At 45.4% G+C, this 26,419-nt stretch overlaps 1 protein-coding gene across 1 annotated transcript in view; it reads right to left on the reverse strand.

The window, feature by feature from the left end:
• Positions 1-21,087, reverse strand: part of SIM1 (SIM bHLH transcription factor 1) — a 124,004-nt gene extending 102,917 nt beyond the window's left edge. The window contains exons 1-8 of the mRNA XM_049771329.1: positions 20,913-21,087; positions 11,758-11,840; positions 8,379-8,468; positions 7,757-7,865; positions 7,562-7,647; positions 6,726-6,925; positions 6,400-6,506; positions 5,753-5,900 (exon numbers count right to left, since the gene is read on the reverse strand). Coding sequence (XP_049627286.1) covers positions 5,753-5,900; positions 6,400-6,506; positions 6,726-6,925; positions 7,562-7,647; positions 7,757-7,865; positions 8,379-8,468; positions 11,758-11,840; positions 20,913-21,087 — 998 coding nt within the window. The remainder of the gene's footprint in view (positions 1-5,752; positions 5,901-6,399; positions 6,507-6,725; positions 6,926-7,561; positions 7,648-7,756; positions 7,866-8,378; positions 8,469-11,757; positions 11,841-20,912) is intronic.
• Positions 21,088-26,419: the final 5,332 nt, after the last annotated feature.

Raw genomic sequence — 26,419 nt, forward strand, 5'->3', positions numbered from 1 at the left:
CCTTGGGCCTGTTACAAGCTAAGTGAGTACTCTACCACTGAGCTATATTTCCCTCTGTGACAGCATTTGTAAACACATTATATACTTATTTAGTCCTTGAGGAATAAATGCAAAGTTTAAGCATAAGTAATGTACTCAAAATTCAATACAAATCATTTTGATGTAGACAATAATATATGGAAAGTTTACGTAAGTATTAGCAGTAAGTACTTTAAAAGGGACTAAATTATCTAGGGTTGAGCTTTGCTTGTGACCAAACCTAGCTTAAGCACCAGCACTTCTTATGCCCCCACCACATCACTGGGTGTCTCTCAAACTCATTCTCCCCTCAAAAAAAGTTTTAACCTCAGTCCTCTCTATATTTTAATAAAGTGATTTGGTGGTTATAAAATTGTTATTGATTACTACTAATAGTGTGCATTGTCATAAATTACTATTAATACAAATATATTCCCATAATTGTTTAATTACATAAAAATATAATTTTAGGGGTCAGACAAATAGTACAGCGCAGATAAAGCACTTATATGCTGTACAAATGGCCAACCCAGTTTCAGTTCTAACCACCACATACAATAACCCAGCATTCCAGAAAGGGTCCCTGAGATCAGACCCAGAAAGAAGCCCAGAGCATCGCTGGGAGTGGCCTCTCTACAAAATATTTTTAAATGATCATTTGAAAAGGAAAAACTATATTATTATATAAATATACATGTTATTTATCAAGTTTTTCAAAGCATGTTTTAATTTTCTAGTAGCAATAACAAAATATCACTGGACTCTTAAGAAACATATTACTGGGCCCGGAGAGATAGCACAGCGGCGTTTGCCTTGCAAGCAGCCGATCCAGGACCTAAGGTGGTTAGTTCGAATCCCGGTGTCCCATATGGTCCCCCGCGCCTGCCAGGAGCTATTTCTGAGCAGACAGCCAGGAGTAACCCCTGAGCACCGCCGGGTGTGGCTCGAAAACCAAAAAAAAAAGTAAAAGAAAAAGAAACATATTACTATGTTTGCTACAGTTGAGCTCAGATATATAAAAATAATATTCAAAGACTATGTCAAATAATTTCAAAATCATTTAATTATAAAACTGCAGTAGTTTATGAAGAGTAATTATGGGTATTGTTATAGTAACAATATAGAAAATCTTTTTCTCTTTTGTGTAAGGGAATCATGTAGCATATGAGATTGCCTCCAAATTTTCTACAATTTCAGTGTTACTAGATCATTAATGTGTATTGTCTCTTTGCTCTACTTTTTATAACATTAAAATAGAAACTTTAACATAAAAATTTACTTCCTTTTATGAATTTTATAAATTGCTGTAAAAAAACGTGAGATTTCCCACCAAATAATGTTCTAGTTTCAACTTAGGATATAAGCAAACAGGGACTTTATCAAATACAAAAATTAGTTGACAATATTAAGTCTGATTTCAAAACTACCAAATTACTCTTGAAATTCAAGTAAATTAACAGGATTACATAGTTCACAATTCTCATTAAAAGTCTAGCCTAATTAAAATCATACAGCAGTGTATTCTTATTGAATTTTAGAGGCAGATTGCTTCTAATGGCATCAGTAAACTAAAACTCGTGTATATTTTTGCAATCTACAGCATAGATAATTTTAACTTTGCTATCATAAATGTTATAGTGACTTTTTAGGAGTGTGTTATTTGAGGGTGAAGCCATGATGTCCATCTACACCTTACTCTAAACTAATTCAATGGAGAATCATAAATAGACATACAAATAAATGAGAAAAGAGCAACTTTGATTCATATAATAGTAAAGTGTTTGCATATTCATTGTACTATCCTTATAACTTTTAGTTTTTATTTATTTATTTTGGTTTTTGGGTCACACTTGGTGGCACTCAGAGGTTACTCCTGGCTTTACGCTTAGAAACCGCCCCTGGCAGAGTCAGGGCACCAGATGGGATGCCAGGATTCGAACCACCATCCATTCTGGGTCAGCTGAGTGCAAGGCAAACGCCCTATTGCTGTGCTACCTCTCTCGCCCCAACTTTTCTTTTTTTTTTAATTATTTTGTGGACATCTATAGTTCAAACACATATATTTATATGTCCTTTGTCAGTTGTTTATTCATAAAATACTTTAAAATTAAAATTTTTAAAGCTTAAAAATTCTAATGCTTCATGTTCCTAAAAGTTTTGTTTGTTTGTTTGTTTGTTTTTTGTGCCATACCTGGCAGTGCTCAGGGGTCACTTTTGGCTGTCTGCTCAGAAATAGCTCCTGGCAGGCACGGAGGACCATATGGGACACTGGGATTTGAACCAACCACCTTTAGTCCTGGATCAGCTGCTTGCAAGGCAAATACCGCTATGCTATCTCTCCGGGCCTTAAAAATTATTTTTTGGGGCCGGGCGGTGATGCTAGAGGTAAGGTACCTGCCTTGCCTGCGCTGGCCTTGGACAGACCGTGGTTCGATCCCCGGTGTCCCATATGGTCCCCCAAGCCAGGAGCAACCTCTGAGCACATAGCCAGGAGTAGTCCCTGAGCATTACTGGGTGTGGCCCAAAAACCAAAAAAAAAATTTTTTATTTTTCATTGTTTATTTGGGTGCTCCACATTTTCAACATTCTTCATATTAGTACTAATTTTTTTCATCTAAATGGCATAATTAATACTATACAAACTCAAAGAAATATGAATTCATGAAAATTAGTTTGGTTTTCTAACATATGCTTTTCTTTTACATCCCATACTTTTCTGAACTTTTCTAAATATTCCCTTTTACTCAAAAATAACAGGCATTCTTCTATATTTTGAGAATAACCAGGGAACCAGATCTATCATACTAGATACTTATTTCAAAGCTCATAGGCACTAAAAGATTATACAAAAAATTTTATGTGGTATCATAGTTCAAACCCTTGACTTCATACATGCAATGCACTGTACCACTCATGTACATCCCTAGTCCTGTTGAGACAAAAAAAAATGAAATTGCATAGGCTATATGTCATAACACATATTTAATGTGTTAAATTAAATATTTAATTTACATAAATAGACAAGAATGCATATTTCTAATACACTTATAGAAAATAATTCATCAGTATGTTGGTTTTGCTTGGGTTGGATTAGGTTTTTTCTTTTTATTAAGTTTTAGGAAAGAGCTATAGAAATTTCCAAAAATCTCAAAGAATCCAGAGAAAATCTAAGAAAAACTCAGAAAATCTAAACAACATCTTCTCATTTTCTAGGCTTTCAACACACTAAAATTTACAAAAATTATTACGTTTTGTTAGTAATAGTTATTCGTATTTGTGGGCATATTTCATCTCAGAATAACTTCATCAATACATCTACTTCAGAAAATTAGAATAAATAATTTCTTATGAATATACTTTCCACCAAAGGTCATACCTTCATTAGACCAATGAGTAGTTAAAATTCTAATTTTATAATATGAAAATTTCTCTAAAATATGTGCTATTAAAATGCCTAAATTTGGAAAAAAAAATGACTAGTTTAATTATTGGAGCAGAGGGAGTTGTTTGTGAGGGGAAAGTGCCATTTTAAACTGAGGTGGTATATTTGGAAAGAATTCACTTATCATGCTGAGGCTTCATGGAGAACTCTCCCTGAAAATAAATGTATGTGGTAGTGCACTGCTACCATAGAGAATCAATAGCCATCTATTTAATTTTCTAAGACAATGTAAATTAGTAACTTCTAGCCAGATGTGTGATATACACATCAAACAAACAGCAACCTGTTCATAATGAAAATCCTGTTGACACACACAGAGCCACTTGATGACAGTTCACTTAAGGCAGTTTTCACATTTGTAACTATAAAAATTGTCTTACAAATTTTAATGCAAAGAATTGGAGATGAGACTTATAAAAGAGTTATCAATTACAGCTTTTCCTCTTGTGTGCTTCTTTCTGTATGTTTTTCAATTTTATTCAGGGATATAAAACATCCAGAAATAAAACATGTGCCAAGCTATGTTTTCCTCCTGTAAATCATTCATCATCAATACATGTTTTTAATATGATATATGGATGGTAGCTTAATCCTACAGCTCTGAAGAAATGGTAAAGGATGACAGTCAGCAGAAGAAACGCATAGACGTGTACACAGAAAACAAAACAGAATATTTTTAAATGATTCAAAACATAAATTAAGTTTACCCATTGGGAGGTCTAACTTGCATTCTGATTATTTATATGGGTCTCTGTGACTATATACCCTGCTGTTTGATAAAAAGTGATTACTAACCCACAGGCACCCACCAGAGAACAGAGCGGATGTATAATGCTTTCAATGTTTCAGACATACAAAGCACCTTCTTAAAGAATGTCCGTTTCCTTTGCATGGTAAGCAGACATAATTTTTCACTCGTTAATACTTCTACTCCACAGACGGACCTATTTTATGAATTATGTCTGCTATTTTCTTTCGTGTTTATGATAATAACATGAAAATATTAGATTCATAGAAAAGGTTTTATTTCATGAAACTCAAAATTTTGGCACTCCTTCTGCGCTGTATTAAAATACACCGCCACCTTGCTATGACAAAAACCTAATGGTATGATTTTAGCACCATTTACCAAAATGAAAGAAGCTATAAAACAATTCTTAATAACTAGCTATTATTTTAAATAATGATCTTCATCTTAACTAGATCCATTTTCTAGGTCTATTGACTTAAATCTTCTCATTAAAGGGGGCACAAAGGAAATAGTCGTATTGCCGAGCACAATATTTTCAACGACCACATTTTTAATTGTAATTTAGAAGAACGTGGGCTGGATCTGGTCCTCGACTCCTACTACGGTCTGTTCCAAATAGCCTCCCTCTCATAACCAATTCCCTGATGTTAAAAAATAACGTTTCTACTAAGCGTCTGGTGTGCCCATGCTTCTTGACTAGCTCCTGGGGTGCCCTAAAACCACAAGAATTCCTGTTTCCAACACACGCACACACACACACACACACACACACACACACACACACACACACACACACACAAAACAACAACGACACCACACAGCTGTTCACGAAGAGTCCTAATCGCTACTTGCCGGGAGCTTCAATGCCATGCCACCCGACTTTTGCAAACTCTGCAAGCTCCTCCGCTCCCAGGTCACGCGAGCAGCCTTCGGGGCTACCCCCACCCTCACCCCGACAACGAGAAGGGAGGCTCCGCAGGTGGCCCCGAGCTGACCGGTCCGCCCAGCTGCGCAGCGACCGCTCTGCCAGAACTTGGCGCATCAGCTCGGGCCCTTGGGTTTCCTGGGGGGCTCACGTCAGCCCCTCCTTGGTCACTTAAGCGCCCATGGGTGGCTGGAGCAAGGCTTGCTCTCTCAGAACTCTTGACTTGGAGCGGAGACTCTGGTTAAAATTAAGAAACTTCAAACCCAGATTTGAAACAGTGAAACAGATGTCCTGTTTGGTTTGCTAACTAGAAACGGCCCTTTCCTCGCTCGCTCTCTCTCTCTCTCTCTCTTTCGCTTTTTTTTTTTTATTTACTTTCTACCGCATTGTTTTATTTAACTCAGAGTCGCATAAAAAGGTTAAAAGAGTCGACTGCAACTATGGACCAAGAGGGGGTGGGGATGGTTAGATCTTTCTTTAGAATTAAAGAAAAGAAGCCTCTCCCTGACGTGGAAAGGGCTCGAGCTGCCGCCTCTCCAAGCCCAGAGAGAAAGGGGGGGGCAGGCCCCAAGAGGGAAACCGACCCGGGGTGCGCCCCGTGCCTGCCCGCACTCACGTGAGGACGTAGTTGACGCTGACGATGCAGTGCGGCCTGGACGAGCGGCTGTTGTGCACGATGGTCGCGTAGCTCTGCACCCAGACCCAGCCGCCGTGCTTGGCCAGGAACCTGTAGTACTTGGTGGTCACCTGCCCCTTCACCAGCACTGCGGGAGACACCAACAAGCGCGAGCGGGGCTAGAGCCGGCTCTGAAGCTGCCCCCAATCAATGCCCCCGCGACGGGGCCCAACACGGGGGGGACACTACCTGCGAAGATCACAGAGCACTCGGCTCCCTAACGTTTAGTAAAGGTGGGGAGGGAGGAAGACTGAAAAAGTTGGGGTGCCCCCATCCAGGAAGACTGTGTTTAATCTCGAAGTAAAACTGTGGGGGCGGGGAAGGCCAGTGCAAGTCAAGGCCACTGAGCAAACCGGGCTTGAGTCAAGTTCGTGCGGCATGCTAAGCATGTCAATTAGCGGGAAAACGCCTGCAGGTGGAGGGGGAGAGAGGTTCGATCAGAAACACTCTCCCTCCCAGGCCCTAGGGAGCCTTGGGGGGGTTAGAAAAATATGCTGGAGTGGGAACTAGAGAAGCTGTAGCTTGCATCTCCTGGCTGGCACCAAGGCATGCCCTGTGCCTTCTCCCCACCCAGAGCAGGTGCTTACACAGGTGGTGGGCGCATCGCAGGTGGAAGGTGTCGCAGCCGTGCACATGGTGGTACAGGGTCTTCTCTATCAGGTCTTGAGGTTCATACCCCGTCAGCTCTGCCACTCTGCCAAAAAGAAAGCACGATAGGATGAGTAGGGGAGCAGAGGGAGGCAAGGAGTTGACAAGCAACTCAGATTTGGGTACCCACCCACACTTTGCAGCCTCCCACCTCCATTCATGCTGCCTTATCTCCAAGTCCTACTATCTTGTGGACAAGCAGCTTTGTGTTGTGGAGTAGGCCGCCCTCCCCCTAGGGATGACCCTTTCCAGCCTTGGCTCCCACCTGGAGTCCAGAAAGATGAGCTTCATGTCCAGGCTGGCACGGAACATGAACATGTTGCTGTGCAGCTTGATCTCTGTGACCGCGCTGGGTGGCAGCGAATGGCCCACAGCCACCAGTCCCACGTTCTGGTAGCAGCCATCGAAGGGAGACATGTCCAGGCTGTACTGGCGGATCTTCAAGTAACCGCTACAGTGAATGACCTGGGTGGAGAGGTACTGAGTCTCAGCTGAGGTCAGGAACCATCCCAAAACGGTGAGAAGGGGAAAGAAGGAGCTGAGACAATCCAAATGACAAATGTCATGTGGGCTATGTTCCCCTCCCTCAGGAGTACTAAATGAAGAAGAGTGCCTCAAAGGAATGTCCAGCTTACTGAACTCCCCTGAGAACTGTAAAAAGGGCAGAGGCTGAGGCTGAGATGATCCAAATAATGGGATTCTGCATTTTCATTTAATCTCATCAAGCAACAGCACCACTGTTAACAATGCACTGGGTCCAGAGTCTGAGTGAAGTTTTAACTATACGCCACCATGCTACTGATTTTATTGGTCTTTCCACAGTTTTATACATCCCTGTGCCCAATCTATGTGCCCCCTGGGCCCTAGTACAAGTCAGACATTAACTAGACCCAGTGAAGCTGAGACTTAAGATGTAGACTTAGGATGTAGGGCGACTCCTAGAACCTGAGCTTTGACATGTTTGAAGGATGCCCTCCAGATTGGTCTAGGCAGCAGAGATGTCCCTTTCACACCACAAGCTTGCATGAAAAGTTGCTCCTTTCTCCTCCAGGTTAGGAGACTGCAGCTGCCAGGAACAGTATCTTGCATCTTGCCACACACCTTGTAGCCACCACAGGTGAGGCCCGCATTCCTCTTGGCTAAGACACACTTCATCCTCAGGAAAAAGGACCTCTCTATCTCATACTCTGTGGAAGAGAACAGTCGAGGGAAAAATTTGTGAGACAGGTAGCTAACAGGAGAAGAGGCACAAGTGAATGCAGATGTGGGAATGTCACAGATCTGAGCCAGCCTTACCCTGTACAAAGTGAGAATGGTAGGGCTGATGGGCTGTGAGCACAGCGGTCATCTCGTCGTGGTCAGCTGGGTGGATGTATTCATAAATGCTGTTCCCAGTCAGTTCTACCTGTAAAGGGGAGGGCATCGCAGTCTCCGAAGTGGTGGAATGTTGGCTGAAGAGGCTGGAAGATTGGACCAGGGGATCTACAGGACTGTGAGGACAGGAGTCTCACTAGCGCCCACCCTGAGTTTTAATTTGAACTCTATTCCTGTTACTGGCGGTGGCTTGTCTAGGTCTCAGCCTTTATATATTTATATGAAAGGAAATAACAACTGGAAGGAGAAGCAGGAGGAGGAACAGCAGTAGCTACTTCCTGGCAATGTTCTAGTGAAGACCTTGAGACAAAGTATGTATCTGTCTCCCATGGAATTTGTCTTAAATCACACAGGTAGCCACTGTGTGGTTCTGGGGTAAAAATGTAAAGGGAAGGGAAGTAGAGAAAGTAGAGATCAGACCTCCTACCAGGGGTGTCTTCAGTCCCAGAAAAGCACTTAAAAATCTTTTAGATAGCTCCGCCCCCTTCTGCCTCCAGCTCTGTGTATAAACCTTGAAGACTGGAGGTGTGGACCACTCACCTACCTGAGAAAGACCCAAGTGGACAGAAGCTGTCTCAGAGATGTACATGATCTTCCCATCTGGGGCCACTACAAAGATGAAACCATCCAGGGTCTGAAAAGAATAAAACATAATTAAATGGCATATTAGAAGTTGGAGATGGGTGGGTTTCAGTGATGGAAGTTTAAGATGTTTATATAGAAATGCAGAGACAGAATAGAAAGGAGCTGGAAAGCAATTGGGGCATAGAAAACCAATTTCTTGAGTTCCCTCTTTGGTACATTCCAATTTTATAAGCAGATATGCACTGGGAGAGTGCCCAAGAATGATCTCAGGGTGAGGCCACTGCCTTCCAGATCCACTGAAAAAAACAAGAACATACAGTAATATTGGGCGTGGTGGGATTCATGGTGTTTGGTTTGGTAGACTAAGCTCTTGGGGTGATGGTTATTGAAGAACCAGAAGTTTCCTGCAACAGTGTTGGAGGACTCCCTAGAGGCAATTATTATTGAATGAGTATCAGCAGAGTTTAGGAAATTGTAGGCACTGGGAGAGGTGGCAGAACTGACACTCTGAAAAGTTTGTACATAGAAGGAAGCTGGCCAGACTTGGAAAAGAGAGTTTAGAAGATGAGAGGTTTTCCAGACCATAAATCCATAAAATACTTCTATAATGTATATGTGAATGTTTACATTGATGCAGCCATCTGAAAGGCTCTCCATGAAGCAAAATCTAAGACTTTCACTGCCCCTTTATCTCTATAAATCAGGCTTCAGTCTAGACAGTGAAGACAGAATGAGTCAGATTCTGCTTTCAAGTAGTTGAAAGTCCAACAGGACAACTGGTAGAAAGATATAATGACCCACAACTAAATAGATCATGGTTTTCCAGTAGCTCAGTGTCCAGAGTCCTGTGGTGGAATCAGAAAAGCCTTAGAGGAGTTGTTTTGGATAGAGCACTAAAGAAGTCTGGAGAAGGGAGGATGGGTCCTAATCAGAGGGAGAAATGTCAGGTGCTGGACTGGCGAAAGGAAGGATCTGGTATATTTTTCTGTGATGAGTTGGGGTGGGTACATTGACACGTGGTATTTAAAGAGTTTAAGAGGTCATTTTGAACAATCTGTACTTGCTGTTGTAAGCCTACGAATTCTGAAAATGAGAAATGGCATTGGTTTTTACATTTTCAAGAGACAATGTGGCAGTTATATTCAAGATAAAAGAGTGGGAATGAGATGTTAAACACTGAACTTGAGTGATCAGAAAAGGGAGAAAGAGGGGGTCTAATTCAAAGATGATCTTGCCTGTAGAACTTAGGGTAGTACAAAGAGAATCTGAGGTTAATTTGCAGGTAGGTTTTAGTAAGACATTGAATGGAGGGTCACGTCATTTATTCCAGATTGAAAAATCCAGGAAAGTATGGAGGGCTTTATATGAGTAATAGTATGTAGTCTGGAGATTTGAAGTCTTGTCTGGGAGGGGCTGAACTTCAGGTGCTTGTATATTTTTATTTGCCAGTGTTTAGTGACAGTATGAAATAAAGATCTGGGACTGAACCAGGCTATCTGCACTGGGGAAGTCAGTTAGATTTCTTTCCTGCATGTGAGAAAAGGTTGAGGTGAGTGTTGCTGAGATCACCTAAAAGACCTTGAAGATGGAACCACAAAGAGCAAATAGCAGCATTTGCAGCCAGTTCCTGGTGAGAAAACCAGAAGAGCAAGCAGAAATAAAGAATAATTTAGAGAATTCTACTTTGGAAACCAAGGGAGAATGTCAAGTAAGCAATATGAGCTTCCCATATTATCAGGTCTTCCCACAAATGCCACCTTCTCAGGAAAGTACTCTGTAAGTCTCCATTTAAATGGTACATTTCAAACAAACCCTGCTCCTTCATTTTTATTGTTCTGCATAGCACCTGTAAGACCTGGTCTACTATGCTGTGCAGTTGGAGAACTCACAAGGCTGCTCTCTTTAGAATGTGAACTCATGGAGGGAAAGGGTTCCAGGGCCCTCCTATATTTGGGAATAAATGACATAAGGGAAGATAAGAGCTACACCTCTTGTGCTAGACACAAAGACACCCTAGATTCCCACAGAACACTGACTGAGAGAGACACCAGGATGCAAGGAGTCAGAAAGAGAGGGGCCAACTGAGCAAGGAAAATTGAAAGCGTAATCAAATTCTGTGAGGCATTTGGGATAAAAAGGAAAGAGAAGGAGCCAGAATGAGAAGAGATTGGGGGATTAAGGTTTTGTTCTTTTTATTTATACTGGTGAGGGAAATTAGCTAGGAATATAAAATATGGAGAAAGTAGGTAGGTCAATTATTAAGACACACTTGAAGGAGCATTTCCCTGAGAAAAGGGAGGGTTGTTAGTGAAGTCAGGCTTGGAGGCCAGGCTGCAAAAGAATACTTTTGCACCGCGCCTCCCTCATCATCGCTCTGAAACTCTCTTTCAGCTTGCCGCCTAGATTCAGAATTCTAGTTCTTGCATATGTGAGGTAAAGGTCTGGAGGGAGTAGGGAACAGGAAAAGCGGTGACACTTCCAACAAAGAGATGCTGCACAAGCTTGGGCCACAGAAATCAGAATCCTCCTTCGGATGCTGCTTAGGTTTGAGGCTCCCAAGGGAGGAGCTCGAAGTGGACTTGAATAATAATAATAATCAGGGGGCTCGAGGTAGGAGACAAGTGTCAACTCTAAAAACGCCACCGGGAGTATTACTATTTTAAATATTTGCTAGAGACTTCAGCGGGCAACGGGCAATTTAAAACGGTGTACACTGCAAACAACCCGGTAATGGGCGCCTCAACATTGGTTAAACTCATTACCTGGGGAGGTATGTACGCGTAGCCTAGGGCCTGTACTTGGCCTGAGCTAGCCGCTAGCCGGAGGTGAGAACCCTCCAAGATAAAGGAGAGTTGGGACCCTTGGGAAGAAAAGGAAATGAGATGCCAACGCAGCTGCAACAGAGGTGTGAGTGTTAAAGCGCTGGAGGACATTTCTAGCAGACCCGTCTTTTCATGGGGAAAGCTCTCACTTCTGCAACCCTGCAGGCAGCCTGGACCCAAATGCTCAGGTTCCAAGTCATCTAAAGGTGTCTTAGAGTTGTCCTCCTTCGTGTCCGTGTATGAGTTGGGGATATTTCACTTCTTACTTTTTTTTTTTTTTTTTTTTTTTTACTTTTTACCAGGTCACGTCCAAAGCCAGTAAGTGCTGATCACCTTTGCCGCCCTCTCTGCCTGGACAGACATCAGGACAGACGTTATTTATCCCTCACCCAGGGCGGTAAAGCGCTAAACGCGTTAAATGCGGAGACGCTGAGAGAGGGCCTTGTCGGGGCAGGATCACGTTCCCCCAGGGCGCGTATCTGGGACCCCGGGAGCCACAGCGCCGCCTGCCGATACCTGGAGCAGATGGGAGCCCAGTTCGCGGCCAACGTTGTCCAAGGGGCTGGTCCGACTCGAGTGGCCCCACGCCTCGCCAAGTCCTGTGTAAACACCGAGACAGCCTTTAGCGATGGAACTCCGGTCTGCACAGTAGACTCACAGTTAGGCCACTCAAGCATATTCGCACTCCAGCCCCACTGGTCCTCTGGATCACCCCACCCCGCTGTCCGAGGGTGCATAAGATTCCATCCCTCCCGCTCAGCGTCTGCCATTCCCACTCTGAGCTGAGTCCAGCTTTTTGGGGACCTCAGAGCCTGGTCCCTGGTAAAATTGGGGTAGTCTGTAACAGGAAGGGACGTCCCATCACTACAGCCCCCTCTCTCCTCAATAACTTTTATATAGAAGCACACCCATGTGCTGGAAGAGTGGGACGTTTATATTGCCCTCCTTATCTAGGAGCCAAGGATGCCCACCAGGCCTGGAAAATCGACGCTCTCTGCGAGCTACGTGACGCTGCGAGTCAGGGCCAGCAGGTCCCTGGCCTTCTGATTGGCTGAGGGCATGCCAGCCACCAGCCGCTGCTCTGCCTAGGTCTCTAATCCGCTTGGAGAAAATCCGTTTGCAACTCACCCTCGCAATTCTCCCCGTCAGTAGGCCCGTATCTCCCCACCCCCACCCCCGCATTACACCTCCTGACCTCGCCTAACATAGGAAAAAAAACAAACAAACAAACAGGATTTTTGGAAACCACTGATTTTCAGATGCTAACATTGTCTTAGATATTCTTTCTGTTCCCTTTTGAGCAGACTCCTTTGTTCTCTCTCTTTCTCTCTTTCTCTCTCTCTCTCTCTCTCTCTCTCTCTCTCTCTCTCTCTCTCTCTCTCTCTCCTCACACACACACACTCGCTCTCCTTTTTCCTCCTCTCTCCCTCTTTCAGCTCTCCATTTACTCCTTGATGATGCCAGGCGAAGAGGTTTCCAGACTTTGCCACAATTCACTTTTCTGGTAATGCCTGCAACACGTTTCTCAGGAATCCGTGGGTGCTATATATTTAATTTGTATGATATTGACTTTAGTACCTGCTGATAGAAAGGTAAAAAAGAAAGAAAACCTTGCCTAGTCCCGGTATGAAACTATTTATGATTAGTTTTGATAGTGTCACCTTGTGATAGTGTCACAGCTGAAATTATTTCAACTAGGTAGTTAAACTCTTTTATGCTTGCAGCATTAAAAAAAAAAAGAAGGCTTAACATAACCCCCCTACAAATGGGGGAAAGGTGATTTGCTACTTATGAGGGCAAATCACTATGAAGTACACAACTGTGGACACATTCGCATATAAAATGGGGGGGGGGGGTCTTTTAGACTAAAGCGTGGAGCTGAACGTGTTGACCCGGAGCTCCCAAGCTAGCGAACAAAATCTGGTAACCGTGAGTGCCCTTTAAGTTCGAGTCGGGTCTTTCTGCGTGTTTGCACATCTAAATAAATCTAACGATTTACCCACCGCTCTGCAAACACCGGGGTTCCCTCCCTCTCGTTCCGTGCACCTCTCCTGCATCCTGAGCCCGCCCTGTTTTCCCTCCCAGAGTCCCCACTGCCTGGATCCCTTCTGCCCTCCTGCAACTTTCAGGTGGGCTTCTCTGACAACATCAGATCGCCTCTAACCCCCCACCTTCGGCTCAAATCTACCCACCAAAAGAAGGAGCGAAAGACTGGCTTTGGAAGGCCACCCCAAGAGAGGGGAAAGGTCCTGCCAGGAAGTGCTGGTGGCTCCTCGCATTTGGCGCTGCGGAAGCCAGGAATCTCCTCGGTTACTCTGGGGCCCTGGGTTCGTGTGCACCTCCGGATACACCTAGAAGGGCTTGGCACCCTCCATGCTGTCTGGGATCGGTCGGCCGCAGCTCCCCAGGAAGATGTTAAGCCTGGGCGTGGAGCCACACTTGTGTTCTCTGCAAAATTGAGAATCCCTCCTCTCGAGGGACTTGAAAGCCCTGGAGTGACCTTCCTACCCGAATCCCCGAATCATCTGACAAAATTAAGGACCGGTCCCGAACACCTCGCGATGGCCTGGGCTATTTGTGGCCTCGCTAGTATGCGCTTCTGAGGGAAAAATAAGACTTCCCCACACAGGTTAATCAACAACCTGTCCCCGCGCAAGTTCTCAGAGGCCTGCGCGCCCTCCCTGGCCCCTCCTGGCCCCCCCTTGAGGAGCCTTTCACGGAGCATTGCCGGCTCTTCAAGTTCCCGGTGGTCAGCTCCGTCCCACGGTTCAGTCTGGGTTAATGTTTCAATAAGGCTGACCTGGGCTACTAGATACGCTTCCCAGACCTAATGCTCTGGCCGAGCTCGTCCTTCTTAGGATCTACACCTCTCGAAGGCCCTGACCGAGGGTTCTGTCTTCCAAAAACTCCGGACTGGTCCCGAGAGAGCCAGCTCCCTCACCCCCTATCTGCGGCGACCCGCTCCCGTACCCCGTTTCAGTTGGCGAGAGAAGTAAGCTGAGATTTCGTTTCTGCACTTGACCTACCGCAGAAAATTCTCAAATCCTTTGATTGTCTGTTTAAAATGAGGAGGAAACCAGCTCCCTTTGCGGCCGGATTACAGTGGCAACAAGATCTAAAGGTTCTCTTGTAATTCGGTGAGGCCGAGGGAACTGGGTTTTGCAGCGGAGAAAAGCAGCTCTATCAGGGAGGCGATAACTAAATCGGGGTTTAGACAAAAGGATTTTCCCCAGCTAAAGTGGACGAAGACAAAGGAAAACATAATCTATTTTGGAAGATTTCCAAGATATGCCACATTAACCTTAGCAGATAAATTTTTTCTTCTCCAGCACCCCTTTCCCTTCAAGTCTGGTTTATCATATTTACATAAGTAGTATTAGAAAGGATGTATCTATTATGGATCTAAAGGGCTGGCTCGCATTTCATGTGAAAACCTGGGCGAAGCTTCACTGTTGCTTTACCCTCCGTGTGCAGTGGAGCCATTTCCATTTAAATACCCCCTGACCCAAGGATTACCTCAATGGACTGACTGCGTGGGTTTTGTAATTTCCTGAAAATGAGATTTCGATTTATAAAACAAGAAACCAATTAGTAACCAAATGAGGCGAAGTAGATCCACTAAAATTGACCTAATCCCACAGGCACAATTTAGGCCCGTTCTTGGCGAATGAATGATGAGCTCCAGTCTAGCGTGAGCTCAAAGCATCATCCAGCTGTGTTATTGCAAGCAGGAAAAATAAATTGATCGAGCGTTTCCTTCGGAATGAATTTCATATCTTGACAAAATATAGATTACCCACCCTGTATCATCGCCTTCTTCAGCCAGACAGGAAAAGGAGGAAGAGATGAATGTGTTCTACTTTTCCTCCCCTTTTTTTTTCCTCTTAATATTTTCTCTTTTTTCTGTCAATCTTGCTCGGTAGACAGACAGAAAAATGGGTCATTTTACAGTCATTTCTTGGAAGACAAGGGATGTAGATATGCTTTTTAAGCTGTGGGAGGAAAGAGAGTAGGAGGACTCTTTCAAATTCTAAAACGGAGAGCCTGCAATCTCTCTGTGAATAAATGATTAGTGACAAATGACACTAAGTTAGATTCTGGCGGGACCTGTCTGGCCACCTGATTTGCAGGGGTCACAGCATGCTGGCTGAGTGAGTGCTGTCCACGCCTCTTCGCCGCCCAGCTACCGGCGGTCTTGGTCCCCTCTCTTGAGAAGATAGGAGCCAAATTTGGTCCATTGACTGTTGAAGACAGTCGCGCCTTCAAGGGTGAATGGACAGATTATTTTTGAAGAGCCCAGGCGCATCCGCCCCTCACTCAGGAATCAGACCACGCCGGTATTAGGGCCTGCAAAGGCCACTCAGTGGGTGTGACTCGCTCCCCAGGGCGTCAGGAGCTTGCTTGACTTTGCAGAGCACCGCCGCCCAGACCCCACAGTGCGTGCCCAGCTTCGACCCCTGTCTGCCTTGGAGACCCCAGGGCCGCTTCCAGGGAGTGAAGGCACTAAATGACTGCAAATTTGAGGAAACCGCCCAAAATCACAATTAGGATTCTGTTGATTTCGCGATCTATCTCTATCCCCCTCTCAGTCTCGGCTCTAGCTTGCAGGCTCCCGAGCTTGCCGCGTGGCCAGCCGCGCCTCGGCCGGTTGTGAGAGTTTGCCAAAGGCCAGAAAGGGACGGGAAACTTGGGGGGCTCGGTCAGGTCGCAGTGCTGCCGTGGGACCACGCTTGCTGGCGTGCCAAGCGAGCCGGTCGTGACAGCGGGGCGCCTGGAGGTGTGGGCCCTGCATGCCCAGGGGTGGTCCCGTGCTCGGAAGGATCCACCCCGGATTCGACTTTGAACCCAAACCCGGTAGCAACCGCGAGTTTGCTCTTCTGGGGAAAGCGAGCTCGCCCAGGCGGGATCCCCACTGACTGCTTAAATCGGTATGTCCTTGGGGGCAGTGGCCCTGTGGCGTGAAGGGCAATGAGAGCAGGTCAGGCGCCTCCGGCCTTCTGTCTGGGCCAGGGCGGCGCAAACTCTCGAGGTCGCGGCGAGAGCAAGGAGCGGGAGCCGCGAACTGGCTCGACACCCTTGGCTTTGGCCACCTAAACCATCAGGCCCGTCACCTGCGGACTCGCACTCGGTCACGCACGGGCACGGACTGGACTCACCGCGCGGCCAGGTAGCGCCCAGGACGACAGAGAGAAAGAAAGGCTTCCAGAAGGCCGCCGTCCGGGTCTGGTTCTAGCCACCCAGACGCGGCGACACAAGAAAGACATTTGCCCCACAGTTCCCAGTCACAGTTTTCAGTGCTCTCAGATCAGCAGGACGATCCCTTGTTCCCTTCAAGTACATTTATTTATAGGAATCAGAAAACCGAGGTAGGTGGGAGAACGTCAAACAAAACTTCAAGCCTTAGCTGGACCCAAACCTCATTTTCTGCAGTAAGAAATACCTGGGCGGCCAAAGGCAGAAACGGCGCAAAAACCCACGGACTCGAATCCTAAGTCCACAGTGTGTCTGTAAAAGCTCCGGGGGAGGGGTTCCCAGCGTTGAAAAATCACTCCACTAGCAATAGCTAATTGCTAATCCGGAAATCAAACCTGGTTTTTAGCTTCAAGTCGATGCTTGTACCCTGCTTAAAAATATCCTGCTTAAAAGTTATACCGCTTTCGTTGTTTTGTTTTGTTTTGTTGTTGTTAATCCTTCCCTTTAAAGAAAATGTTTAATTTTTTTGATGATTTGAGTCACAATTTCTATAGCACATAATCCTGGCTTGCAAATGCTTTGCACAGAATTTAGGTTTCGTCCTGCACTTCACTTTAAGTCAACCTCAAAACAGGAATTAAATAGAGAAAATCAGCATGGAGAGTAAACCGTGCTTAAAGGCTTTTAAATGAGAAAAACTTCTGTAAGAAAATAAACATGGAAATCTAATGCCCAATCATTTCCTCTGAGCAGAAAAAAAAAAAAAAAAAACAGTCTTAAATCACCTATCCACGTGGGAAATGGAGTTTTTTTGTTTTTTTTTTTTCTGTTCTTGGCCTCAAAAACAAAAAGTGACTGAGGATTTCAATCTTGAAATAAACTTTATAGAAAGGGTCTGTGGAGGTTTGTTTAATTATTTCTGTCCCACTAGACATTATAGACTTTCTTTGCTGCACGATTACCAGTTTTAACTTTTATTATTTTTCAAAGTATTTTGGTAATAAAAGAGTAGTGTGTGGTATTACCAAGGTTCCAAATAATTATATAGTTAAAAACATGTCGGATACCTTAAGGGTTATTTTACGGTCATTACACTGATAGCCAAAATTGCATTATAGCTAGATATCAATTATATACTTTTTCTTAGTTGAATCTGACTTATTTTGCACACAAATAAAGCCATGTGTCTATCATTTTTCTCCTGTTTTTATAATTTCATAACACTAAGGACTTGCATTTTATTAGATTCCAATGTTTTTCCTTCTGCAAGATTAATTTTAGCATGGAATATGTAGCCAATTGTAACATACAGTTTTAATGATTTCATTAGAATATTTCCTGAATCCTTTTAAACTATCAAATAAATTTGATTTATTCTTAACTATTCCAGAAACCTAAGTCCCATCTTCTTTTCTCTTTTATTTCTCTCTCACTCAAAATTTCAGTTATATTAAGTCAACTAAATAAAAATAAATAAAGTTTATTCGTCCGCTTCCAAATCTGCTAGACACTGGGGGAGTTTGCAATGCAACAACTGAAGTTGTAAGGAACAAGTTACAGTTTAAGAATATTTTTCTAATATAGGTATGGAAGGATTTTTGATTGTTGACTTAAGCCTTTGGGCATCACAGGTTACATAGATGAAATGAACTATAAGCAAAATCTTTGGAATCTTTCAGTCATTGTTATGCCTACAACTAAAATGTCACCATCTGTATGATTATTTTTAGATTTTATGCCTCAAAAAATCTAGTAACATGTAATATAGTGCTTAAATGACGAAATTGCTCCCTTATCGTAAAACAATTTCACTGATGATGCTAGAATGGCTTTATGTTATATGTACAAATGAATGTCACCTTTAAACATTTGTTCAGTTTCTCCTCATTAGAAAATATACCTTCCATGTAAAGTGCTCCAATCTTCCCACCCTCCACCTTCAAATTTGGACCCAAATTTGCCACCCTCTACAGGTTGTGCCAGGCTCTGCAGTTTACGATCATTTCACTTCGTTTTAAAGTTGTTGGATTTGGGGTGTTAGTTTTTATTATCCTTTAAGATCTTTAAAGGGCTAGATCTTTAAGTTATTCACTTTCAAAATTAAAGCCTCATCCCAAGGAGCCATCTGTTTGGATGACCCTGTCTAACTCACCAGTTGGAGGCCACGAGTGAGTTATGAGCTCAACAGTAGCTGGAGAAATAAATGATGTGCCCGGAGTTCACACTTCGTCCACCCCCTCCTCCCCATAAACTCACGATCACCCACAGAAAAGAGAAGTGGGAGGGGCCAGGGTCTAGAGAGGAAGGTGTTGGGGACTGTGGAAAGCACAGTCGCCCAAGCAGGCACAGGCGACCACCTGGCCGCCAAAGGGACTCCAGATGAGTCTTCATTAGCACTCTCTTTAAAAACAAGTTGGTTAAGAGTTTACTTATTGAATCACCCTAAGTGCAACTTGTGGAGTGTGCACTTTATTAAACAAGAAAACTTGGTCTCTTAAAAATAAAATGCAAACCTACAAAATCTAGTCCTATACCCTCCTGCCCCAGACTGTCCAGGTCTGCACGACAGACAGAGCCCTTGGCCCAGCGACCATCCTACTCGCCGCGGCCCAGGAACGCCGACCTGCTATTATTCTCCTCCTGCGATTACTAGAAGCCCCACAAGCAGCACCATATGCTTCTTCTGATCAAACAGCGAGCAACATCGGCACTGATAATTGACGAGGCTCGTTAGAAATCACGCAGAAAGGGAGCCCACTGAGTCCGCAGGGGCTGACAAATCACTGCTAATAATCCTGTTAGCAACAGCCTGGCCAGCGGAGTTTGCAATAGCTTTATTTTTATAAAGTGGCCACAAACAATATACAAGACAATGAGCTCTTTTATCTCTCTTTTAAACATTAGATAGTGTTATAATGCTAATTTCTTTGCCAACAATTTTCAGAACAGTTAATAGAGTTTTAATGAAGTTCCCTCTCTCCCACTTCCTTTTTATTCTATTTTCTCTTTTTTCCTTTCTTTATTCCTTCCTTTCCCTCTTTCCTTTGTTTCCTCCCTCCCTCCTTTTTCCTTCCTTCCTTTTTTCTCTCCTTTATTCTTTCTCTTTTTAGTACTTTACACTTTCATTCTTCTCTGATTTATAGGTTATATAAGAAAACATTTAAGACAAAATACCTATAGTACTACTTGCAAATTTGAAATAAATTAAACTACAATTCAAAATGTTCTCTTTAGGTATCCTGATTGATTTGGGACATGCTTTACACATTTTTGAGTTAGAAATAACTTCGGTCAAGTAAAGTGAAACTTCAAGTCCAGTAATGACTATTTTCTCTACCTTCTATTACTTAAAATAACCACAGCAACAAATCTCCAAACCTCTTTTTGTTTAAAAAAAAAAAATCAACAACCATAAACCTGTAAGGGTCAAATACAAAATATGGTTTGTAAATGAGCAGGATTATTTCTTTAGTATTTCTTTGTGTTTAACATTCTCTCCCTTCTCATTTTAAAATTCCCAGTCCAGAAAAGAAATCTAAAGTCTTTTTAGTCAGTCTAGTTATTTGAATGTGAATAAAAGGGAAAATGGAAGGACTTCTCCCTTTTTTCCCTAGTGACTATATGGGTTTTATACAGTACAAGGTTCTATGAAGGCTGAATTCTCCTCACAGTGAATCTCGACCATACAAGTTTTAAATCATGTAAGAAGTGCATTTTTTCTTACTTCTAAGCCTTAAAAGGCTTATTTTCTCAGAATCTGTTTGCCAATCTCCCTCTGAGATCAACTTATTAACTCAATCATAGGTATTTGGAGATGCAGCTATTTTCTCAGAGCTATATAATCTAATCTGATTGCAAATGACCAAAGCCTATGGTTTTGTTTCAGAATCTAAGAACATGTCAAAAATTGCGGGTGAATTTGCTATAACCAATATATATAGAAAGGTCAATTCAGGACATATTTGTTCATGAATATGACTTCCTCCTTTGTAGAATAACAAACAGAGAAATTATCGACTGGGTTAGCTAGATCCATGTACATATATAAAATTTGCAATATATATGTATACATATGTATATAAATTGGCAATGTTTTTGCTAACAATGCTAACAAGAGGAATTAAAAAAAAAAAAAAAAAACAACTAAGTCATGTTTGGATTAGCAGTACTTTCAATTGAGCCGGTATCTGAAGTGTTGACAAAAGCACTGTTGGGCTGCGTCCCAACCAAACATGTCTGATGGAGTGAAGAGAAAGTATTAATGAGTAGTAGAAAGGAGCCAGAAACAAAAAAAAAAGTAACAGGCATTCGATATTCAATGAGGTCCTTAGTTCTAGCAGTAACTATAAACTTCCCTTTGCAGAGCGTCGGTGTATGTGCATAAATGTACTTGTCAGCCCAGTGGCATAAACTTGTTCACTCTCCTGCAAATCCCAGACCCCTTGAGCCTTTGAGATTCCATCTGTGCAGCCACTTACCTTCTGGGAATACTACTCTCATTTTGAGATAGCTGGTGGTGAGTCTGATTATTGAAGCTTTGTCCAGCTGCGAAGTGATCGCAGAGGGCAAAGGCAGTAATTTAGCCAGTTCATAAAATTCGCTGTTTTCCTTCTCCCTCCTAGTCCGGGCAGCATTTTTGGACTTCTCTTTCATCGTGTCTCGTTCCCCCTTTCCTCTTACAGTATAAACTCCACAGATTCATCCAAAAGAAAAAAAGTAGTTTTCAATTAGAGACCATAGTTGGCACCACAAACAAAAACAAAAACAAAACAGCAGACTGTACGGAAGTCTTTGCTTCTGCGTCTGAGTGGCAGCTACCGACCGGAAAAAATGTTTGCTTTTAAAAGGTGGGACGTGACTACCGAAAAGTTGCTGATCTTCCGAAATTCTGGGCAATCCTCTGAGGGTCTGGGTATCAAAGGCCAGCGGGGTCCCGGCGGGGCCAGCCTTTTCTTCGATTCCACGCCGAGAACCCGGGTGCTCGGAACCCCGACATAATAATCCCCGAGGGTTTGCTCCTCAGTCCCGGGGCGCTGGACGCGGCTCCGAGCCGTTGGGAAGAAGGCGAGCTTCGGACGACACTTTCAGGCCACTGGGAAGACAAGAGCATCCGAGCATTACGAGACCCGCCTCTCCACGACCGCACTGGCCCCCCAAACAGTAAACCGGCCCGAGAGGGCCTCGGAAAGCCCCAATTTGCTCTCGCCACGCTCCGTGGGCTGGTGCTTCTGTGCGTTTGTTTGCACCTACTAAATACTCAGCAGCCAGCCCGAAAGTCCCCTGCAAATAACGTCCGCATTCCCTCACCCGGCCCAGCCACATTCTCCATTCCGCTGGGTAGTTGCCCTAACTACCAAAAAGCACATTTCGGGAGTCACGCGGCGGCGGGGACACACGTCCCGGTGCCCACCCACACCCAGGCCGGGCAGGCGTCCCTGAAAAAAAAAAAAGGGGGGGGGCTTCAGCGAGTCAGAATTCCTGGGTAGCGCGCCCGGCGCCCCTTCACTGGCACCCCGTTTGGCAGATCTGGAACTTGGCTTCTTCTCCTCCAACGGGGCTCTCCAAAGAGTCTCCGGGATTCCTCCAAAAAATGCCACTTACGCATCACCCCCCCCCCCCGGGATTCCCGCTGCGCCCTGGCGCGGTCCCTGCCCAGCAAGGGGCGGCCACTTGCTGGGCAAGAGCGTTGCCAGGTTAACAGGTGGCACCTTCGCGACAGCCCCTCGCTGACACCCTGGGTGGTGGCTGGTGGGGGGAGAGGTTTCCCGGCCTCTCCGCCTCGGAAGTGAGCGAGGGGCTGGGGCGTTTGTTTTGGGAGGGGTCCCCCTTCACCTACCTGCAGTCCCCGCTGGTGGCAAAAGGTGCCCAGGCGCCCGCCTCCTAACTGCGCTCATGCCCACTGTCCGGCTCAGCCACTCCGCAGCACCCTGGGCTTCCGAGCCGCAGACCGAAGGGAGCAGAGCGCGCTCTGGCTCCGTTTTCTTTTCTGGGTCATGAATTGGGAGAGTGGTGCGTGGGAGGAAGAGGGGGGGGGGGGGACTTGGGGACGGTGGAGATGATTTTCGAATCCTCCTCGGAGGTGGCAACGAAGCCAGTATTATTCCTAATGGCCAGCTGAAAACGCCCCCCGGTAACTTCTCGTACGCTTTACGCGGTTTAGCTTCAACTTGGCTCCCGGGCTCCTGCCTCCCGCCCTTCCAGGATGCCACTCTCAAACCTTCTAGCCCCCGATTGGCCAGGCGCTCCCCGAGTCCGGCTCCCATTGGTGGACGGAGTTGAGCGACAGGACACGCCCCAGGCCCACGAGCCACTTCTCGGTTCTCCTCCCCACTCCACCTCCCACCTCCCGCCTCGTCCCCCCTCTCCCCACTCCGCTAGCCGCTTCCAGCTCGTGGCTCTTCTACTACCCGTTAGGCTGGAGAGAGCCAAAGGAGCTAGCTCCTGGCCTGGGATCCTCGCTACCCAGCGGCCAGCCGCTCTGCTGCTCCTGGACCAGGGGAGGGGGCCCTACCCAGCAAAGTGCAGAGACCGAGATCCCTGGAGCTTGCAGGGGCCCTGGCTCTGCTGGGGTCTATGGCCCCAGAATGCAAAGGTCAGACCCGCGGGCTGGTCCCTCAGCAGGTGAGGTGAGAGTCAGACCCTCTGCGGGCAAGTTCGTCCAAAGGCCCACCCGCGGCCTCAAGTGGGCAAGTGGTGGTGCGCTGGGCCGGTGTTGGGTTTTCTTTTCTGTTTTGTGTCCAGAAGCCAGAGATACTGAATTCAGCCGCAGCAGAAATGAAGGAGGGTACCTATCTTTAAATTCATTTTCCGGCCTTTTCCAACAAGGATTGAGTTGGGTGAAAATCTGTTTTATTCCCCGTTGAAAGCTCAGCCGAGCGGAATTTTCTCCTGAGGAGCAGATTGGGACACTAGAGATAAAGAGGTTCCATGCAGGCCAGAATTGAGTTAGAAAGAGTATTCGCTGTGTCGATGGTAATCTCACTATAATCTGTTATCTTAAAGGTGAGAGAAGACTTTTGGGGGAAACAAGTCCAAAAGGAATAATCCTTGCAGAAATCATACAATTCAGTTTACAAATTCACAACGTCCACAATTTCCCCCTAAGGAGTCATTTAAACAAATGCACCTAAGTGTGATTGCTGACAAATTATATGGTAAACACTCTCATTTGCATCGCTTTCCCTCTCTCTCTCTCTCTCTCTCTCTCTCTCTCTCTCTCTCTCTCTCTCTCTCTCTCTCTCTCTCTCTCTCTCTCTCTCTCTCTCTCTCTAACAAAGATTGAAAGCAGAGAAAAATCTGACTTGCTCCCTCTTCCACTCTGCCCTCCCACAAATATTGTTGCTTGCAAATCACACTCAGGTTTGTTTCTCGTGTACTCTGATGACCAAGATTCTACTCCTAGAGGTGCTTTTTCTTGGCCATAAAAGACAGTGAGGATACAAGAAATGTTGCCACCTATCTTTTGTGGCACCAATTGTCATTGAGGAAAACCTGTACTCTGAAAAGGGGTGTGTTTTTTTCTGCTGATATTCAGGACTTTTGTTTAAAAATATGGATATCTGCCACCCGATGGCAGTAGGCTTGCATAATGCCAAGAAGAACTTCTGGGGCTATTTATACATCTGGGAAACACCTGGCAAGAGAAGATGAACATTCTGGACAAAAAGGAAGACTGGAATGAGATGGGGAGATTTTATAGGTGTTTTAAACCCAGAATCCAGCTAGGGGGTTTCATATAGAGGTTCAGTCAAGCTCACCCCACAGGGTACAGCCACTTAGAGACCTGTCAGAGACCAGATTCTCCTCATCAGATGTAGTTTTGTACAGAAGGGGTGTTGGAAGGACCACGAGGTACTGGGGACTGAACACAGACCTCTTGAAAAGAATGATCTCAGCCCATGAGTTGCCTTTCTTGTCTCCTCACCCTCCCCCGTGGACTTAAACAAGAGAGGGGCAAAATGCTGGGTTCCCTTATTCACAAGAATTCAGAAAAACCACATAAGGAAAACTTAACTACTACATGTAAAGAGAAGGGGTGTGTCTGAACTACTTTCATACTCTTTCACATCCTCTCCACCTGCTCTCCCAAAAGTGGGAAGTTTTTTTAGGGGTAAAATAGAACCCTGGATGACTCTTTAGGGCCAAGAAGCCCTTGTCTATTCCTCCAGTGTTCTAGAAGGGATTTCAGTTAAATCGGTGGTTGTTTTTAAATCGCTCTCTCCAGAGGTACTGAATATAGATACGTGCTAAAGTGCCTGCCTTGCATGTGCGAGGCCTTGGATTTGATCCCCAGCACAGAGGTGGGGGGGCGGGAGGGCGGAGGGAGGGAGGGAGAGAGAGAGAGAGAGAGAGAGAGAGAGAGAGAGAGAGAGAGAGAGAGAGAGAGAGGCAGAGAGAGATATTAATATAATTCTGGGGTCTGAAGCAATGCCTAAACAGGGATGATGCGGGGTGGGGATCGGGTGGAGCCCAGCTAATTCTTCATACAAGATACATATATCGAGGAAGAAATGCAGCATTTTGCCTTCAGGAGAAAACTGAGCCAATAAACCGTTGTTGTGCATTGATTGGTGTGCCGGAAGGCTGCTCCAGCGTCCCATTGAAACACAGTTGTCGCTGAGTGAAGTCGATGTTTAATAAACAAAGTGCATGAGTGGCCATGTGGTGACAAGCTGGAATAGTCCTCGGGACACAACCAGAGATGGGTTTACCGAGAATACATTAGCGTGGCGACGCTACACCTGTTTTTCTAATCTTTGAACCGGGGATGGAGCTGGATATTGGCTCCTCGCTGGCCCGCCCAGGCACCAGCTAGAGCCCGCAATTCCCGCACGGTCGCCCAGCCAGCCTCAGCTAGAGCCCAATGGCCCTCTGTGGCCTCCCGCGTGTTCTAACCCATTCTAAATGGTTTCTGAAGCTCAGGTTAATTCTCCCCCCGGTTTGCCATGGAAAGAGAGCCCCAGAAAGGACAGAGACAAGCGCTCGTGATCTTGGAACACCACCAAAGTGTTCTCCTTGCGCAGGTACCTTACATGGAACCAGCGACCTTTGGAACCAGCTACGCGGCCCAGGAACGCATCCTCTGGGGGGAAGAAACCGGAGCCGATCCGTAAACAAACACCCTCTTCTCCCAGCCCAGGGGGGCAAACAGCAGGGTAGGGGAGAGGCGTTGGGCCCTTGGTAGGAATCTCATCCACCTCGGAGCCTTGGACCCCGCAGTGGAGCTACAGTCCGTGCACCCGGCAGGTCGCCACCATCAGAGGTCCCAGGTCCTACTGCAAGGCAGCTTAGCCCCGAACTAGCCAACCGAGCGCGCCCTGGTGTGCAGAAGCCCCCGCGTTGATCACGCCCCAAGCGACCAGTGGGGAGCCTGGGAGGGCGGCCAGACCCTCCCTCCTTTGGGCCAGTCCGGACCCGAGCGGGTGAACCATTGGGTCACGAAAGATTAAGTGAACGCCCCGCGGAAAGCCAGTGCAAATCGCCCCACCGCGTTTCCACGCTGCAGGCTCCGGTTCCTGCTCCTGGCAAATTTGTTCTCTGCCTCAGCCAATTTCTCTCTCTCTGTGTGTGTGTCTCTGTCTCTTACTCTCTCTTCTCTCTGTCTCTGTCTCTCATTCTGTCTCACTCTCACTCTCTCTCAAGTTCTTGAGTCTCTGATTTAAATTTAGAGCGATTTCACCAATATCCTATTTCCCTTCTGTCTTCCCACACCAACACTTGGCTTATAGCAGAGTTCTCTCTCTCTCTCTCTCTCTCTCTCTCTCTCTCTCTCTCTCTCTCTCTCTCTCTCTCTCTCTCTCTCTCTCTCTCTCTCTCTCTCTCTCTCTCTCTCTCGGTTCTTGAGTCTCTGATTTAAATTTAGAGCGATTTCATCCCTCCTCTTCCCGCCCCCACGATGCATTTTGTGGTTTTACAGACTGCACGAGACTCAAAGCACAGCGACACATTGTATATACACAATAGTATACAAGGCGTCGTACAAATT

The sequence above is a fragment of the Suncus etruscus genome, chromosome 4 (assembly GCF_024139225.1).
Source record: "Suncus etruscus isolate mSunEtr1 chromosome 4, mSunEtr1.pri.cur, whole genome shotgun sequence".
In the NCBI taxonomy this organism is placed as follows: domain Eukaryota; kingdom Metazoa; phylum Chordata; class Mammalia; order Eulipotyphla; family Soricidae; genus Suncus; species Suncus etruscus.